The 20,560-nt window shown below is 40.4% G+C and overlaps 1 protein-coding gene across 2 annotated transcripts in view; it reads right to left on the bottom strand.

The window, feature by feature from the left end:
• The window catches only part of LZTR1 (leucine zipper like post translational regulator 1), a 212,254-nt gene that overhangs the window by 105,158 nt on the left and 86,536 nt on the right, over positions 1–20,560 (bottom strand). For both annotated transcript variants that reach the window (XM_078667052.1, XM_078667051.1), the window contains one exon: positions 203–295. In XM_078667052.1, the coding sequence (XP_078523178.1) occupies positions 203–295 (93 nt within the window). The remainder of the gene's footprint in view (positions 1–202; positions 296–20,560) is intronic.

Below are 20,560 nucleotides of genomic sequence, written 5' to 3'. Positions count from 1 at the left end.
ATGATGATCCTTGTGACTTAAAATAAGTTGTTTCACAACCTGGTCTTCACTCTGATGTGAGAACTAAGTGTAGAAGCAACAAAATGTACAGACTTTAAATAACACAAGGTTCCATTTGCATATACCTGATACTTTGTAATCAGAACACAATGACAAATCAGTCAGAAACTTTTGGACTAAACGTTAGTCAAAGTTCACTTACTTCGCCTAGAATAAACTCTAAATCGCAGAACTGACGATTTTCCCACAGCCGTCCATAATCGTCATGTAAAGTGCATTTTGGGTAACAAGAAAACTGGAAGAAAATAAAAATAAGAAAACAGTTATAAGTTGCGTTATACAAGGATAACCATTGTAAATCAGTATAGTATGTAGGAAATTCCACATCTTTGGGATAAAATGTGATTAAATAAATTGTGTGCTTTAACTGGTCAAAGTCAAGAATGAATATGATGACTGTGAAGAAAAATGTGATTTCTTAAATCTTGAAGATGGACCTTTCTAAAAGTTTTCAGAATGGTGTAAAGCCGAGAGCAAAACTCATTTGTCCATACCACAAGGTAATTTTAGAAATTATAGGTGGCATCTTCATAGCATGTAATTCTGTTGTAGTTGTGAACAAAGTAGATCTTGGAATTACACGGAATACAGATTTGCTTACTAACTGTAGCATTCTTTATGCATACAAATGCCAATAGCTGTTATGAAGAAAGCTTCCTTACTCGTCTCCAACCCCACCCTTCAGCCCTATCCTTCCACTTCTTCCTCTCCTAGTTTAGTTTGTGCTTCTCTGCTGCTTTAGCTGGAGATACTCAGTTGTCGTACACTTAATAAGCTCTAGATTGACTAGGTCTCCTAGAAGGTCAGTGGGTTGAGCTTATTAACCATGTGAACCTGCAAACCAAAATGTTCCACACAACTTAACTAAAGCACCATCAAGAGACAGGCGAGGCAGCTTTGGTGCAAAAGATTACTAATTAAAGTACGCTGCCATATGAAATTGGTTACTTCACTTATTGTTGGTTCGCATTTTCAAAATTTGATTTTTCAAGCCAGGCTCACAAATTAAAAGTAGCACAAGGGAAACTGGTAACTGTTTGTTTTTTTAATTTCAGTTTGTACCACAGTAGCAGCAAAATGCTTTTTAGGGAGCTATTCTTAACTACTGAGCATGCACACATACTCACACATTTTATGTCTTTAGCTGTTTCAACCACACACACTCCAGAGGTTTATACCCAGAATTTACAAACATACTGTAATACCTGCAACCTTTCAATAATTCAAGGAAATGGTACAAATTTAGTTAATTTACCTCAAGTTCCATACACAACATCAATACCACAAATTATGGATCATTACCAGATGGAAGCTTGGAAAATTAGTTCCTCACTCCAACGTCATTCTCACTTGTCAATTGCCTCTAGCCATGAGCCTTTAAAACTTAAAAAACTCAAATCATACTTGTTCATTTAAATCTCAGCTTTTGTACTGTAAACCAAACCTATACATCCCTTGCAACCCGTTATCCAATGTAAGAGTAATATTGCAAAGAACAGCTGTTTAAAAATCACTTTGTCCCAGAAAATAAAATGTGGGCGTTCAATGAAAGCTGTATCCACACATCAACGCTGTAGGGTTATCTTGATATGGTGAGAGTTAAAACGTACAAGTCGGTTAATGACATTTTTCAATGATTTAAGAATGTGCAAGATCTAAATGCTTTTGAATTGTGCATGAATTTATGAACTTCAAGAGCGGTAAATGCACGCCTTTGTTCAGTCCAATACTGGCTTTTGTCCAGGTCTTCTCAACCCTCTGTACACCATTAATAGGTGCAAATTAGAACATATCCAATTGTCGATGCTTGGATTTAAACTATTTTTATTATGCAAAGGTTTAACCTTTGACTAATCTATTTTCAAGTTCTGTTAAAAGGGCTGCACACTTTTAAATATCACACCTAACCTTATTCAACTAGGATTAACATCTTTTACTTTCTGGTGGAAGGGCCAGACTGTACAATAGTTATATACCATTTTTAGAGGTTGTTAATCAAATCAACAACAAATTAACAACTGCCATTACATACAATGGTATTTGGCTAGAGCCCTGTGCTACTCATCAAGCTCACTGTGTGTCCAGGGCTTGATTTTGTGAAAGCGGTCCCATGTGGCTCTATATTTCCTGGGGTGGTAATAATAGTAGGAGAACCTACTAGTACCATGCACTGTTCGCTGGGTTTTATTTAATCCCAAAACCCTATTCTTAAATAAACATAAACAATTGTACTAATCCTAATACCACAACAGAAAAGGAACATAAATACATACAACGCTTTAGAGCGTGAGGTTATCCTGATAACATCCTTCAAGACTGCCTGCAACGAGCTCAAAAGAAAGACCAGCGTGATCTACTACATTCAAAAAGTAAACAGGAGGACAGAATGTTTTTTGGATCTAAGTATTCTACATCCTCAAAATCAGTGAAGAAAATTATTAATTCAAGATGGGAAATGCTAGAAAATGAAACTGATTTTAATGGCATCTCCTCAAAGAAACCCCTCTATGCATATACAAGGGCTCACAATTTACAATCATTACTGTCATCTCCCTCACCACCAAGAGCGACTGTTGATTACAAAGGGACCATCAAATGTAATAACTGCATTCATTGTAATAACGTGATCATTGGTAATACCCTTACTCATCCATCCACTGGTCAAAGGATTAATCTTAAACATACCAGTGACTGCAATTCTAAAAATGTAATTTATTGCACCAAATGCCCTTGTGGCAAAGCATATGTGGGCAAAACTGAAAGAAAATAAAAAAATCGGGATAACGGAGCATAAAAGCAAAATTAGAACTCATAGTTCCAGATCATCCCTAGCTACACATTGGGATGAATCCAGACACACTTTCTCCCAACTCATGTTTCAAATTGTGGAATCCTTAATGACATACCCTGGGGTAGAGATCACCCAAAAACTTCTCCAAAGAGAAATGTATTGGATTAAAAATCTTAACACCATAATGCCCTTCGAGTTAAATGATCGACTAGATACGAGTTGTTTCTTATAAAATACATTTTTGATGATCATACACCTTCATTAGACTCATGATTAATGAAATAAAATTCATATTCAATTTGTCTATGGGGATTTATAAATGTTCTGTATTATTAACTAACTCTATTGTAACAACACCCCATGATTGTAGTTATTCGTTATCTGTAGAACATTTCCACTTTATGAACCTATGGTGATGGCCTTGAGCATTCTCTTTCTGCACCTTGTATTTTCTTATTATTGGTTTTCTTCATAATTTCTACTTTCCTTATACTCTTACACCATCTTTATCCTATTATCCAGGCGCTTTTTCATTTTTCTCATTTTCCGCTTCCTGGTTTTCTCTTTATCCCACCTATTCGATGTATATTCCCGCATGTAGCCAACCACTTCCATGATCTACAGTTGGTATTTTAACCTGCCCACCGTCTACTTTTACGTAGGTATAGAGTCACGCAGGGTATTCCTTCCTTCTTATTTTGTAACTATAGTTTCGCATTAGCTGCTTTTTCACATTTGTCAGATTGCACACTGTTCTTGTAGCTTTTCAATACCCCTTTAGGACAGAGGGCATTATTTTCGTCTTATTGGTATTAGTAGTTCCTACATCACACCAGGAACTACCTAGAGTGCATTATTTGTTTTTACTTGCTCCATGTGACATTGTCACCCTCCGCCCCCTTCCGGTCTTCCGTTATTCGATTTCATTATCAGCATTTTTTTCAGCATTTTTTCCCAATTTTCAGATTACACTCAGTTTTTCTGATCTTTCCATTATTTATTTTGATGTTCGTGTGTTGCAATTCCATTGCATTTGTACCAGTAGTTTCCAAATATCATATGGAACTACGTAGTGTCCATAGTTTGTTTTTACCAGTACCATGTGACATTGTCACCTTCCGCCCTATTCCCGGGTTTCAAAGCGGTGTCCTTCCGCATACCGGTACTCGCCAACTGCAGATTGATTTACGAGTCTTAACCCCTCGAAGATCATACTTGAACTTGGTACATTCTCACGGTAAGATCTGTGGACCCTTTTTTACTATTTTGTGCCACTCGTTACAAAATGTAACTCCATGTTTTTATACTGAGATTCGGTTTATTTTCAGGCTCCTGATTGTTTGTATCCTCCGTACCTTCCTTTACTCGCAACGCACGCTAGATACAGTTGGTATTCAGGTAAGCCTTCATGAACGCTCATCTTCTTGGCATACCAGCACACTTTCTGGGTTCTTTTGGGTTTCATGGAACTTGTTCTTGTTTACAGTCATACCGCTTCTATTTTGAAAGCGCAACACATTATATGCCGATTGGGTTACGTGCCATGGTGAGGGTTTCCTGTATCTTCCCCTTTGCACCTAATCCGAGATAACGAGTGGGATCTTTTCTCAGCACGAGTACAGGATGACACACTTCACTTATTGGATTTATTTAAGCAGTTTGCTAATTCGCATGATTCCATTTACTTTTCACTCTAGCACTTATTTCGGTGTTCTCTGCTCTATATTTATTCTGACCCTAGGGTGTACAAGGTTTGTGTTTTATCAACCATTTATATTCTGCTATCTGCTGTTGAGTTCAAAGATTCGACTAATAATAGTTTGACATGGTGAGTAACTTCAGGATATTTGTTATAGGTTTGCCCCTGAGGAAGGGACTTTTTTGTCCCAAAATGCATCGGGCCGCACACTAAATACAGATGAAGAGATGTACTACTACATTCTCGAAATTTTCAAAGATTATGTATCATGTTGCTGCATCATTAACAGAAATTAATGTTATGCATTACTAATCACAGAAATATTGTTTCTGCATTATGAATGTTACCATATGACTTGTACTGATTAATTTTTTTGAACAAACTGAATATAATGACAGTATGAACATTTGTCTAGCATTGTTTAATTTTGTTTAAGAATAGGGTTTTGGGATTAAATTAAATCCAGTGAACCATGCATGGTACTAGTAGGTTCTCCTACTATTATTACCGTCTCTACTATCCAGTCATCCGAATTGACAGCGGATGAAGTACCATAGCACCAATTATTTAAAAGCCCAATAATTGATAATCTAGAGATTATATTGGAGTGCACCTTCCACCTTTATATTCTCTATATTTCCTGGGACAGCCTTATATATTGCTTTCTCCAAGTGGAAACAGTACTCCATCCCTCTTAGGCAGCTCTTTAGAAGGGGGTGGCGGATGGGGATTTAACAGAACATCAGTGCCTTGCGATATATCTTTTCGCCAGAAGGCAGCTTAGTCCTTTTAGGAAGTGTTGACCTCACAAGCCTCCCTGGCAGGCATTCCATGATTCAGAATAATCCTATTTTTATGTCTAATTCTTGAATAAGGTTTTATGGATAGTGTCCCAACAGCCTGAATTACTGGGCACTAGCAGATAATGTTTGCTTAGCATCTATAGTTTATCTGACATATAATAGACTCTGTGAAAGAATTTGAATTGGATTAACTGGAGGTGAGCAGAGATCATCAGTGTACAGGAGGCCATTTCTTCTTTCGTCCATTAAATTTCCGCAGGGATGCCAATTCTGACTCATAATGTCCTAACTTATATCGTAGTTCTATATATATTTGTAGAACTGTGAGTTCTGAAGCTCAGAGTTTTCTTGCAATATTTCCAATGATATAATGTGATTGCTCTTCCATATGTAATGTAGCTTGGAGGTCTTGTTAAGGTCCCATGTTCTAAAGCTCTCTAATGCAGCCTCCTGGGACTGCAATCTACCACACCCAAAGGGAGTTTCATGAGTTAGCTTGCACAGTCTATCCTCCTGTGGGCATTTTTCCAGTGTGTCAAAGTCATCTTGGTAACAGAGTGGAATAATCGGTGGATTTGGAGGTCAATATAGGAGCCCTTCAACAGGTCACGTTCCAGATGTAAGGCCTAATTATCCGTTTTGTGAGGAGCCAAGTGTTAATCATTGAGAGGTAGGATTTGCAAATATAAAGCTGGAAGTTGCCCATGTCCAGTCCACACAACCATCATATGGTGATTGGACACCACAAAATGTGTGTGCTACCTCTTAAGGAGAATTCATGTGTGTATGTAGCATTTTCGTGAGCACAACCATTTTGAGGAGGTTTACTCAACTCAATCATCAAGATTGTCTTGCTTACTATTCAGGAGGGGGTGGCATATTAAGCTCTCAGATTAATAACACAAATGGTACCTACAGGGAAGTGTAGAACTTGACTTCCAAGGCAATAATTTCTTAAGAAACCTGTCATAAAAATAAGGTTTTCTTATGCATTTAATATATTTATTCTCATTTCAACAAATTATTATTCCAAACAAAGTAATATCAAATACTAAACTGAGGTGCTCCTATTTGGTGATGCCTCAGTGAAGTAAAGTGGTAAATAAATAGTGCACTATTGTTATATACAATACTAGATACATGTGACTGACAGGGATAGTACAATGCTATTTAAGACATTTGTGTTAAGGGTGTTGCGATCCACCATCAAATTAAAGACAGTCTACATTTGAATAATTGTTGATGTCTCGACCCACAATGCCAAATGAATCAGAAAAGGGTCATCATCAGGACAGAAGATTTGAAGGAAACACCAGTCTAATTGTGGAAACAGTCCTACAATCTTAGGGAATGTCTAACTCAATGGGTATATAATCAGGCTTAGTTCTTAAAAACGACAAGCTAAAGAGGTAAAGGTCTGGCTCAAAACCTTTAGTAAAAGAAGTGAGTTGAGTTCATGTAGCGCTGGAATATTAATATAGATTGTCTTATTGAAAAATGGTGGTGTGATTCAGTTTTCTTTTATTATTAAAACCGCAACGTAATTTCTATTACTGTCATCGATCCATTATGGCTGTTGGGGAAACGAGTGGCCCTCGAGCAGGTCAATCCGATATTTGGGCAAATTCCATCACAAGGATCGGTATTAATATTCAGAGTGCACACCTTACAGGAATGAATCGGAAGCTGCTTCTCAGCCCATATGTTTGTCTAATGCAATTTATAGTGCTCTAGATATTTAACACCTTGTCTAGATCTGTAATTCATACTGCCAATCTGTGACCATGGGACCCACCTGAATGGGAATAACAACAAATGTTCTCACTAGACCCTCAATACTAATGCTGTGCAATGTATTTGTCCAAGATTTTCGGGACTCTCTGATCCATCCAACACGGGTATATGAGAAAAGGCAGCATGCCATATGTGTACAGGGAGACCTGGTTCTCTGTTCACTTCTCCACTGGAAGCCCTGCAGCAGGCCATCTATTCTAATTCAGGTATATAGTGGTTCAATTGCCAAAGCGCACAACAGGGGTGACATGTGGGAACCCTGTTTTGTACCTAACGAAAAGCTGGAACAGAACAGATTACAAGGACTTAGAGCATGGTGTAAATTACAAAGTGTTCTTGCATATAACCTGTTGAAGTAAGTCATAGCTGAGAGAGTCAAAGTTGATTAGAAATTCCCTTGACCTAGCCAGAGCAAGCTGCACCTTTCTCAGACAAGGATGCATACCTTTAATTTACATAAAGACGTTCTGATCTGCATGTACCAATGAAGTTATTACCTTCATGAGTCTATTCACAGGAATTATGGCAAGCCATGTAGCCTCAGTATTAATAGGAGAGATAAAGAGATAAGATGAGCATTGGCCTAGTGGCTGGCCTGTTTTTAAGAGAGACTTGTAGCCCTGATTAGATTTACTAGCAGGGCAATTTTTTGTGCAGCTTCACTGAACATATTTAAGAGATGGGGAGGCACAAGAGAGGTGTATTTGTCAGATTTGAGTGGGCAGCAATTTAGGCCTGGTGTTCTGCTTGACTACTTACCATTAATTGCTTCTGATACTTTCTCTAATGTTAGGCGGACCCCCGCCCCACACACACACACTACTGTAATGGAAGATCAAGTAACAAAGGTGTTTTAACCTCTAGTCCGTCTGGGGAGGGGGCAAGTGGTAAACAGGCTTCTATAATAGTCAGCAATTATATGGGTCTCTGTAACTCACTTATCCTTCCCATTATAAATAGCTGCCACAAGTCTTAATTCTCAATAGCTGCCGAAGAGCCATCCAGTAAAAGCATTTACCATCTTTATCACCTACTGGCGTGAGGCCGTTTATGGGAGTCTTATAATATCTAAGGTTAATTGTCTTTCATCCAAGTGAAATCAAACTGACAAAGTACTTCTGTTTCATGGGTAGGAAGCTTGTGTTGTTTGAGATTGAGAAACTTTGCCTTTAGAGCTTTAATTTCTTCCTCATCTTCTTTCACCTGGTGGCAACGGTATATCCACAAAATTCACCATGAAAGACCGCTTTGAGTTCCTCCTACAATATTCATACTGATTGCAATGAGTGGATGTTTAGTTTGAGGTAGGAGTTTTACTCTTCCCCATAGAAACTTTGAGAAGTTATCATTGGAGAGACACAAGACATTCACTTGCAATATACCTCCGACCTTCCCCAGCTCAGGCATGTTCATAGCTCCACTGGGGGGTGATCTGCTAGACGTCTCTACAGAATCCTGATTTCTGTTAACCAAGCCAAATCAAAAGAGTGGTGGAAAAAATAATCCAAGAGGGAAATGTAAGCATGCTCCCCAGTACAACCCATCATTGTTTCACATATTCCCATATGAGTAGGATATCAGATCTATGACAGTAGGTGCCTGGGAACCTCCTCTGCCCAGGTTCTTATCCATAATTGCAGGGAGGTCTGCCCCTATGATCGTCTTTACTTGAGGGCATCAGCCTAGCTGGCCTATAATGACCCGGGTGTTTCAGAAAACAATTAAATGTAACACACACGCCAAGAAAGGTCCAATGCTTCCCTTCCAGTGTGCCTGTCAACACAACATACCTCACCCAACCCATTTGTCAACAATTTAGAGATTACAAGGGGAGATAATAACCAGAGTATGAGAATGGCAACCCTCCCCTCGGTAACCCTCAGTAAATCTGAAGTGCAACACACATGTGAACCCGTGCTGCCCCAGGAACATTCAATTAGTGCCTAACAAGTGAGTTTCTTGGAGCAATAAGATCAAGGAGTGTTGCTTAGAAAACAATAGGATGGTTCCCTATAAATCCAGTCATTAAAGCTGATGACAATCCTGATTAGGATGCTATAGGTCACTGGCCATTTACATATTCCGTGGATGCCTTACGTTATGACAATATAATTTGACACAGCCCTGTATACTATGACACTCTAAAGGACCAAGTAATAACGAACTACCTACCATCCCCCCATCAAGTCTTCCCCTCTCAAACATCTGCCCCACAAGCATCTGTTGCCCAATTTCTGCATCATTTTATCTTAGGAAAGAGTGTTAAGCCTATGAACAAAAAGACTAGAAGCAGGAAGCTCCAATGTGGCTTCTTCCACCCCTGACTCATGACGGCTCCCGGCCGTTATGAGTCACGGTAGGCGTGTGCTCATGGCGGTGGGAGCCGTCCGAAAGTTGCCGCTCCTCCCACGCGCTGTTAATTCCCAGCCTTTGCCGGAGAATTAATCAGTGGGCGGAGTTCTGACGGCTTCCAGCCATCATGAGCACGCGCCCACCGTGATTTATGACAGGCGGGAGCTGTCATGAGCACCTCAGCACCACGCCCACCCCACGCCCCCTCTCCACTACAGCACAATTCGCACCACGGGGAACGGGTTATAGGACTTGGATCTTTAATGAGTGTCCTTTCAGAGCCTAAAGGTTTTTAGCACATTTATGTGAAAATTGTGCTTTAAAAAGCACTATTTGACCCCATTTTTCACAAACTTTTCTGGGGGTGGCTGTTCAGACAAGGTCTGGCTTGCTTGCCCTTTACAATTCATGGCAAGTGATACACTCCACCACTTTAAACAATTTGGCCATCCCCCTAATATAGGTTGTATTTAAAATCAGAAATGTAGTCATCGGTCCGTGTTGTGTGGTTACATTATTTGTACCTTTATTATGTAACTTCAGGGATGTCAAATACTGTGATGTCATCACCGTGGGTTAACACCATGTGACATGGCTTCCTGGGAACATTCACAATCAAAGGTCATATGATGTAACTTCTTGTGCTACCATTAAGGTCAAAGGGTGTGTGATTTCACAACTACCACCCCTTACATTTTGGTGAATAGACGTCCATGCTGCTGCACACTTGTACCAATTAACTAGAAATTATCTTAATCAGTTAGCCTGGTTGGCCTTCTGTGGTCTTTGAGAAAGAAAGGGCAGAGAAAAGTTACCTCTGTGGAAGCACCAAATGACTATCTAGAGTGGACTGGAGCCTGCTGGAGCACCACTTTGCACTCCTGCACAACAGTCTCCTCCTGCTGGATAGCCTTAAAGACAAACAGGAACAGGATCTCAGCAGATTGAAGGACGATGACTGGAGTGGGACATGCCAAGGAAGGTGGCCATGCAGGCAGGGTACCAGCTAATTCAGCTTAAGCTTATACATGGGGCGTACAAGACAATGACCTGGCTCTACTGTTTAGGAAAGTCTGACAATGATCTCTGCCAGAGAACGTTTGTGGTTGCCTCACACTACAGATGGAGACTAGAGATGTGGTAAATGCAGAAGACTACTCCAGCTGTCTATGACCGGAATGAAAATACTCAGCATCTGAAGGAAATGTTGCTGAAAACCGAGTAAAGAGGTCTCCTGACTGGATCTGTAGCAGGAGTTCTGTGACAGGAACGCTAAGAAGATTGAAAGTATTAGAATGCACCAGCTTGGGAGGGTAAAGGTCTCTGCTCTCTATTCTTCTGGCCGTTGTGAAACAACATTGCTGGTAACTACTTTTCGTTTTTGCTGAAAGAGTGGCTTTGCAATGAGCACTTTTGGTATGCTTTTTTACTTTAACATTGGTGTGATGAAGTTTTAAATAAGCACATTTCTCTGTGGAAAGGGCTGCTGTCTGTGTTCTAGGAATCACAGGTTACAATGTTCTTATTGAAACTGTATTTAAACATAGCTAAGTACCGGAATACTAATTTGGTGGGACATTTCCCTCAAACAAAAATCTAGAAGCTCAAACAATTGTAAGGTTATACAAATATGGTACAGACATTATCCATAATGTATCCTATGTATGTATCAATACATCACAATGTAAAAAAACAAAAGAGAAGACTGTGAAGTTCGCGTACAACCCCGGGGAGGCCACCTGGTGGTAATGACAGATAAAAACTGTATATTGTGCATATCTGTGTTGGGGTGCCACTGGTATAGACTGACTAGTTATGTTTGTAATAAACCTGCATTACAGATGCTGAAATATTGCTTTAGCATCTCTGCACCAAACTTTGAAAAAATATTATGTTTGGTTTTACCAGGTTCAATCACAAGAGGTCAAGGGAAGGGGGCACAGGTCCAGTTTAGGATGGGGTCCCTCAAACACATTTTGTTTTACTGCACATCATCAAAGTAGGCTTCTAAGAAGTAAACAAACAAAAAATAAAGAATGGAAATTTCAAGTTTGCAAGAAGTTAGAGACGAGTGCATTTCGAGCAAGGCTATGGAGATTCCCGCCTCTCCGTAGCTCAGGTGTGTGAGACCCCGCCCCCCAGAGGGAAGGACCGTGGTGGAAAACAAAGCTGTAATGGCGGAGAGCAGAGGACACTGAGAATGCGAGTAACATCGGGGACAAGCGACCTGGGTATGCCTGCCAGGTGCTGTGAAGCAAGGCAGCTTCTTGAGCTCGCTGCAAGGAATATTTCAGCATTAGGAGAAAATCGCCAAGGAAAGCACTCTGTTTGTGGCTGACAGGCGAGGTCAGAGCTGACTTTAAACAGATGGCCATTATGTGCTGAATAGCACTCTGCTTAGCCAGGTAGCGGGGGAAAGAAGGGAGGAAAAGGAAGGGAAAGAGACTGTAGCACATTTGTTTTCCCTTTTCTTCTTATCTTGGGTGCCTGGGACTTTTAAATGAGCCATCCTGTCTACTTGAGCTCTGTATATAATGCTGGGGGATGCTGAAGAAGCTGCGAAAGTTTACAAAGGCTTTAGTTAGATTTTTTTGGGACTGTACTTGAAGGCTATTAAATATCCACTACTTACCCATCGAATCACCCATTGCATCATCAAGGGATAACAGCAGGGCGGAGTCTGGAACTTTCCCTGGTCTTCTCCTGTGGGACACTTGTTGTTGTCATTGGTATAAGGGTGAGCAGCTGGGGTAAAGTCAAAGAATGGGAACAAAAACTTGCAATGGAAATCCCAAGATAAACCGGATTTGACATCCCCTATGGCCAATTCGCAGCAGATGGAAGTGAAAGAGCTGCTTAATCTGATACTGGAGGAGATCCAGGAAATGAAGAAGTCCCAGGCACAGGAGATAGCTGTTCTTCATCTTATACTCGAAAAAATTGAGGAATCAATTTCTGGCACTCCAGTAAGACTTGAGGAGTCGGAGGCAAGAATATCTCAATTGGAAGATCAGATGAGCTCTACAATACAGAAGATCAATGAGGTGACAGCGGAAAAGATCGCCTTGGAGTCTAAAGTAGAGGATCTGGAAAATCACTCACGCCGCACATATCTTCGCATTGTGGGAATACCTGAAGGGAAAGATGGTACCAAAACCCTTCGCTGGGTCGAAACATTCATCAAACAAAAAGTGCTCCCTGATTTTACGGGGATCTTACAATAACCAGGGCTCATAGAGTCCCGGCACACCCGATTCAGAATTCCAAACATCCTCGCACAATTTTAATTAACTTTGCAGATTATAGAATCAAAGAAGATGTATTAACTAAAGCAATCCAGCAGAAACAATTTGTCATTGATGAGGGCTCCAAATGTCGGATTTTCTTGGACATGTCAGCAACGGCAGCCTGTAGATGCAAGGAATTCGTCAAGCTCTTGTTTTTATTTAAAGCACAAGGGGCTCAGGCGTCCATTGCTCAATAATCCAAGTTAAGGGTGTTGGCTAAAGGCAAATTTCATATGCTCTCACGGGTCGAAGATGCTCAGGAATTGTTGAGAGATATTTCTACTGCAAGATGAAATTGCTCTGACTAGATTCACGAAAATGTATAATGGTTTAGCTTTCATCCACTGGTCTTTTTATGGTTTGGGGGGCGCTCACTTAGAGTGCAGGACCAGGGCACCCCATTAGAGGAAAGAGGGTAATGTGGTATGCGGGACCCAAAGAGACCACATTAGGGAGGAGGGAAGGGTTTGAGGGGGCGGTGAAAGCAGTTGTAAAATGAGCAGTAGCAGGGCTTTGATTGGAATAAGAGGCAGGAGAATGCAAAGTTTTGTTGTAGTTGGCATGGCTTCTAAGCATAGGTCTATTAACGATGAGTAAATGTAGTATTCTTTGGCTAAACGTAAATGGAATTTTGAACAAACAAAAATATGGAGCCCTAATTAGATGGCTAGCTTCCTTTGCACCCCAAGTACTATTTTTACAGGAGACACATTTAAAAACTAATTCCCCCACAATATTTCTCCCAAGAATGTACTCTCGTGCCTTTTTTGCTTCTGTGGGGCTGGCAAAGCGAGGAGTAGCGATTTATTTCTGTAGGGGTCTCCCATAGGAGTTTGGCCAGGTGAAGAGAGACCCTCAGGGGAGATGAATATGGGTGGAGGTTAAATTGAATGGTACGAGATTGCATTTCATCAACTACTACAGCCCCATAGTAGATGACACTATTGCCCTGTGTAAAATTAGTGAATTATTTAGGGGGGTACCCTGGAAATTAATTATGGGAGGGGATTTTAATTTTATCCAGGATGTGAAGAAAGATACCTTGAATAAAAATAAAAAAGAGCTTAAACCCAAAATTAAAAAGGTGATTGAGGCCTTAAAGCAGGAGCATATTTTGATCGATCTCTGCGTACTGCCAATCCATCAAAATTAGAATTCTCATGCTATTCAAATCAATTTCATACGGCCTCTCGAATCGATTTTTTCTTAATATCACAATCCTTGGGTTGTACAACCTCCGACATAGATATTAATCCATTTTCCGATCATTCTCCTATTAAACTTAGTATAGAAATTGGGGTAAACAAGGGGCCAAAATCCAGGTGGCAGATGGATTGGCTCCTTTTGCAGGACCATCAATGGGTGGCAGATACAAATGATTGGATCACTGAATTTTTTAAGATTAATGAGAATACGGCAGAATTTTTCTCAGTTTGGGGGGCGTTTAAGGCTGCCCTTCATGGGCGAATTATTGCACTATCCGCCTCTTCAGTTAAAACAAGAAAAGAGAACATTTTTAAACTCCAGCAGGCTGTAATAGAAGCAACAAAAAAAGATATGCACCGTTCACAGTTATGGGGGACGCTAAAGCAACGCTAGATAGGGCCAAATTTGAGTTAAAAGAGTTCTTTACTTTGGAAGATATTGCAAGCTCTAGAACTTATTTACAGCGTGTATATAAGGAGAGTCAGATGGTTGGAAAACTGCTCGCTGGTAGCGTGAAAACCAAACAGGAGGCATCCACCATTACAGAAATTACACATCCAAAAACCAGATTGTCTGTAACAGGCAAAGAGGAGATAGCTCAAGTCTTTTTAGATCATACTCCCAGTTATATACAACTAGATATAAAGCTGGAGCAAGTCAAACCGTAACAGCTCCTGCTAGACATCTCTGAAGAAGAGATTATAGGGGTTATCAAGTCTATTCCAGGAGCAAAAAGCCTGCGGTGCAGACGGTCTTCCTATAGAGTTTTAAAAAACTTTTTCCAAAGAGCTGACCCCGTTCTTGGTAAATCTTTTCAACAACATCACCCAAGGAGGTTGTGTTCCCCCAAGTTTTAAGGAATCTATATTGGTTAGTTTTGTTAAAAAGGGTATAAATGGTAAAGATATTAATTCATATAGGCATATTAGTCTTCTTAATGCGGATTTTAAAATACTAATGAAAATCTGGGCACACCGCTTTACGCCTATTGCCCAGGAGCTTATTCATTGCGACCAAACAGGGTTTGTTGCAGGTAGGTACATGTCTACAAATACTCGATTTTTAATTCAAGCGCAAGCGATTATGTGACTAACAATAAAATACCTACTCTCATTCCATGGTCGATGCTGAAAAAGCATTTGACCTTGTTAATTGGGATGCACTTTTTTTGGTTTAGGTAAATTTGGTATTCCGGTTCAAGTTTTAAACATGTTAAAAAATATCTACCAAGGTGCTCAAGCCCGGGTGATAGTTAATGGAGACTTATTAGGGACAGTGGAAATAAATCGCGGTACTAGACAAGGGTGCCCGATGTCCCCTCTTTTGTTTACTTTTTTCATTGAACCCCTTGCTGTAAGAATTTGTGGAAATTCCCTTATCAGAGTTCCATGCAAAGGGATGCCAAAGTTAAAATTATTTGCAGACGACATAATTATGTACCTTTACCCGGAAAAACAGATCGTTGAAGAAGTCCTTTTAGAATTTAGCAAATTTGAACAAATAGGAGGCTATAAGATAAACCAAAAGAAAACGGAGAGGTTATTAATTCATTCGAATGGTGACTGTTTACCCATGTTTTTAAGAACCCAGGCCCAGAAAGACAAGCCAATTAGATACTTGGGTATCAATGTCTCATGCCACATAGATCAATTATTCAACCTGAACTATACAGCTGGGCGAATAAAAATTAAAACTGTATCAGATAATTGGTCCCTCTTGCCTTTGACATTGATTGGGCGTATTGCACTATTAAAAATGTCAATTCTTCCTTTATTAATATTTTGGTTTGTCAATGTACCCTTAAAAATTAATGATACATTTTTCAAGGAAATTGACTATGTTTAGGGAGTTTGTTTGGAACAAAAAGGCGTCTGGGGTTAAATTGCCTATGCTACAATTAGAGACTAATCAGGGGGTTTGGCCCTACCAAACATCCGCACATACTACGATGCGGCGTTACTAGATCTTACGGCATGCCTGGTGGAACACAAATCCCAGTTTTTCTAAAAACATCGAAATTACCAAAAAAGTCGCGCTATAAGACTGTGCGTGACTATTCTAATCGACTTCAGTTGTGGTTTAAACAAGCAAATGTTTCCGGATTTGCCTTTCTGAAATTGGATGAATGTAGGGGGTTTGGCCTGCATATTCATTCAAGCCATGTTAAGAGAAGGAAATATATTGGCTTTGAGCATCTGGGCCAGTTTCTCATTGGTAATAAAGTGATTCCCTGGGAAGGAGTACTATATAGGGTAGGGAGCCGATTTAAGCCATGGTTTTTGGAATATATACAGATTACAAACTTTATTAAAAAATATATATTCCGGTTAAGAGAGGCTTCAACCCCCCTGGCTAAAGCGTAATTTAAAGTAAATTTGAAGGGAGCCGGAAATTGGTATTCCTTACTTATGAAGCACAAGGAACTTCCCTTGGTGGATGAATTTTTGGGAAAAATAACTCGGGAGACAAATTGTTCTTTCTTTCATCAGGAATGGTAGGCTATAGCCCAATCAGGAAGCAAGGCCCTAAGAGCGACTAATTTTAAAAGTATGGCCCTTCCGGTCATGATGACTGGCTTATTATACTCTGAAAAAGCGCAATAAATGTCATCCAGAAGTAGACAAAAAATGCTTTCGATGCCTCTCCCAAGGCGAGGGAGATTGGCTTCATACATTTTTTACATGCCCGAAGCTTGAGACCTTTTGGGAAAATATCTTTGCAGCAATGAGTCCGTCAATTAAAAAAAAGATCAACCCAGAGTCAGAAGTGGCTCTCTTTGGACTCTCTAAAGTTAGGTCAGATTTGACCAGAACTGAAGAGAGTTATGTATCAATTTGCTCTACAGTAGCACGCTCATTAATTCTCTAAAATTGGAGGTCAGAAGAGATTTCATCCTATCTTAAATGGGTAAATAAAATGGCAAGAATAAGGAGATTTGAGGAAGCATATGCTAAACGGGTTGGTGCAACAAAAAGGTTTATAGTGGTTTGGAAGTTTTTTGACAACTTGGCTGTATTACAGGAATTGTAGCACTTTAGCATGTTTGCACTTTAGAAAATTAGGCACTTTAATGCACTGCACTTTTTACCCCAAGTAAGGGGGGGGGGAGGGGAGGGGAAAGAAGAGAGAAAAAAAATGTTTTGTACTGTAGTAGTAACGCCAAGATCTGTCAAATGAAAATAGGTACCGATGAACCAACCGACTTACTTGTATTTTTTATGATCATCCGGCACTAGTCACTTTAGGTAGTTTTAGAGATGAAGGGGGTAATTAATTGCTTTCTTGTGGTTTATGAACTTGGGGTGTTCAGGATTGTTTGCTCTGTGTTTTTTTTTGTTTTTTTTTTAAGGATGTGTATATCTTGGTCTGATGGGTTCCAGCTCTTAATTGTATAGACGATATAGGTGTAAGAGTATATATATGACATATGATATATGTGCATCATATTTTGCAAATATGAGTGTTATTGCTCCCTGATAACCATGCTATGTTATTTCTGGTTCTCTGCTCTGCTCAATTTATAGAGAAGTCTGTGGTTTTCTAACCATTGGCCACGTTCATCTAAGATCTGCAAATTGCAAATGGTTCTCACAACCAAAAAGGGTATCGGATTGAATGAGAAAGCTGCGAAAAATGGAAATGGATATAGGACATATTTGGCTCAAAGTTAGTACTTTCTGCCAGTGCCACTGCATTCCTCAGCACTGCAAGTAAATACCACTACTTAGGCCAAGCCTTAGGGCTAAACACTTTCCAGATCTTTATTCTAATCAGGAGTTCACTGATTCTGAACTTTTGGAAGTTGTAACAGCTAGTGGCACGATGGGGATTCTTGATGAACAACGTATTGCTTTCTCATTGACTGATACGTTTACAGCCATAGGATTTTTGAAAGGGTAAAGGCTCCAGTCCCTGACATGATAGCGGGGGACTTTTATTATCGGAATTTGCTGGTTGGGTGCCCTACATGAATTTATTAGCAAAACTATCCTTGATAGGACTGATTTACCAGATACCTGCTAATCTACAAAAAAGGAGGACCAGGGTGTCCCTGGGAATAATAGGCCTTATAAACTGTCTTAGAAAATGTTCAGAAAAACTTTAAAAAGCAACTTCTGGACAAACTCCATGACTGGGTAGATAGTGCCCAGAATGTATCCCCTTTTCAGGATGGCTTCCATCCCAAAACTAGCAGTATTGACCAAGTTTTTCATTTTTCGCTTGTAACATGGAAATATATTACTCGTTGACCAAAGGGCCGTCTTTGACTTGGTCCCTACCAAAAAACTATAGCAGGTCCTTGGTTCAATGGGAGTTGGATCACATTTACTACATATTTTAATTAGACTACATCCTTTCAACTATGCTCAGGTTAAGAAGGGGCAAGATGAGCGAGTTAATTATCCCCATCCCAATTCATAGACGGGTCCGCTAGGTGTGTGTCCTGGCACCCACTTTGTTTTTTGTCTATAACAACAGTGTTGTAGATCTTTTGAACAATTGTGTTAACAACTCCCTTGAACTTAATGGGAAAAAGATCCTTCACTCCTATTCACAGATGACACCCTTCTATTTTCCAGAATTCCCCTGTGTTTGCTAACTCTTTAAAATAAGTTTGATGCATTCTGTAACTTTGGAGGGCTGGAAGTTAACACACAAAATACTATCTATATAGTATTCATACCTACAAAGGCTATAGGGGAAAACTGCGACTGGGAAATGTGGCTCTTGAAAATGTCCAAACCTTTGATTATCCATGACTCGGGGTGGCCAGTTCAATACCACAGGGTCCTCAAATTGTAAAACGTAGCCTTCTAGTCCAGCATAGAGCAGCAGCGATTTTGAAACTACACAGGGGCACACATACTAAACCTGTCTCACCTGCCCTCCAAGTGTACAAGATGAAGGCTCAATCTATGGCATTATATGTAGGGGAGAGCTGAGGAAATGCTGATGTGGGTTATTTGCGCTCAAAGGAGAATAATTTAGTCAAATCATTATTAAGCCTTCCCCAGAGCTCACCAACTTTACCCCTGATATTTGCTATTGGGAAGAAGACCATTGAACATCTTGCTGTCTTGAGGTCTCTTCTCCTCTGGATAAGGTTGTGGCCTCATCACAAGTTGGAATCATACAAAAGAGAATTGGTCAAAGGATTGCATCTTACCATTAATCTAAAAATATTATGGTTCCAAAATGTAAATATCAGTTTTTTTAGAATAGGAATGCAGTTGATGTGGCTTGATTCCTCGACCATCAAAAAGGTAAAAACCAATATCCTCTTACAGAGCTATTGGGGCTTTATTACGGATCAGCGGTATCAATCAACCAAGAGAGGGAATCACATTGATCACTTTTGGACCCATAAGTCCATCCCTAAGTTTGAATGGTATCTTGACGAGATTCATCCCCCATTTTCAAAAAGCCTTTAGGTTACGTTTAGGCTTGGTATTCTACCTGTGAAAGTTTTCTCCTCCCCATGCACCCTGCAAGGGCTGCGAGATATAGAGGGCCACAAAAAATGGGACTTGGGATGATAGCATTCAAGGAGCTGCAAAAGCAGTATGAACTGACAAGGAGTCATCTTCTTTGATACCAACAACTAACCCATTTGCAGCAAAGTCATGCAAACCTCTTGAGTGAGGCTCCAGATGAGTCATCACTGTAATACAGGGTGCTAGGATCCCCATTGACTCAAAACATGCTGTGTCCCAGATTTACTCTGCACTTCTGCACAACAGCCTCCTCCCGCTGGATAGCCTTAGAGACAAATAAGAACGGTATCTCAGCAGACTGAAGGACGATGACTGGAGTGGGGCATGCCAAGGAAGGGGGCCATGCGGGCAGGGTTCCAGCTAATTCAGCTTACGCTTTTACATAGGGCGTACATGACAAGGACCTGGCTGTACTGTATGGGAAAGTCTGACAATTATTTCTGCCAAAGAGGCAGCCAGCAGCGGGGTACTCTGATCCACAAGTCTTGGGGGTGCCCCAAGATCCACTGTTTTTGAGGGAGGTCACCGGATATCAGCAGTTTTGGGCTTTACCATAGAACTTGCACATCAGCTGGTGGTCCAGGGCATTTGGGGGAACAAACATTGGATAGTTGCACACTTTTATTCTGTAATATCATTATCATGGTTGACTGGTGAGATGTGATCAGATCCTGGGGGCGAGATAGGATCGTATCCCTGAGGGCCTGGGAAGCAAACTGAGATTGGTGCACAAGGGTCGCAACATTGAAATACCAAGCACGGAGGAGGTAATAGAATTTTGTAAAGGTATGGGGCCCCTGTAGGGCCGCAAGGGCCTTAGATCCCTGAGGATGGGACTGGGGCCTGGGTAATGTCCGGCAGGAGGTGAGGGAGGTCATCCTGAGAGAGGCAGGAAGTTGATGAATGTGTAACAAGGGCAGGGAAACCCCTGGGAGGCCAATTTGTTGGAGCTATAACTGGGGGCACTGTGATATTGCTGTGTCTGATCTTGTATTCCTCGGCCACCTGGATATAGGTAATAGTTGTTAAATGTTGTGCTATGTTTGGTATAGAAAATTCTATAAATAAAGTTT

The sequence above is a fragment of the Lissotriton helveticus genome, chromosome 11 (assembly GCF_964261635.1).
Source record: "Lissotriton helveticus chromosome 11, aLisHel1.1, whole genome shotgun sequence".
Taxonomy (NCBI): Eukaryota; Metazoa; Chordata; class Amphibia; order Caudata; family Salamandridae; genus Lissotriton; species Lissotriton helveticus.
Note: the sequence above shows the minus strand (reverse complement) of the source record. Positions and strands in the feature narration are given on the sequence as shown.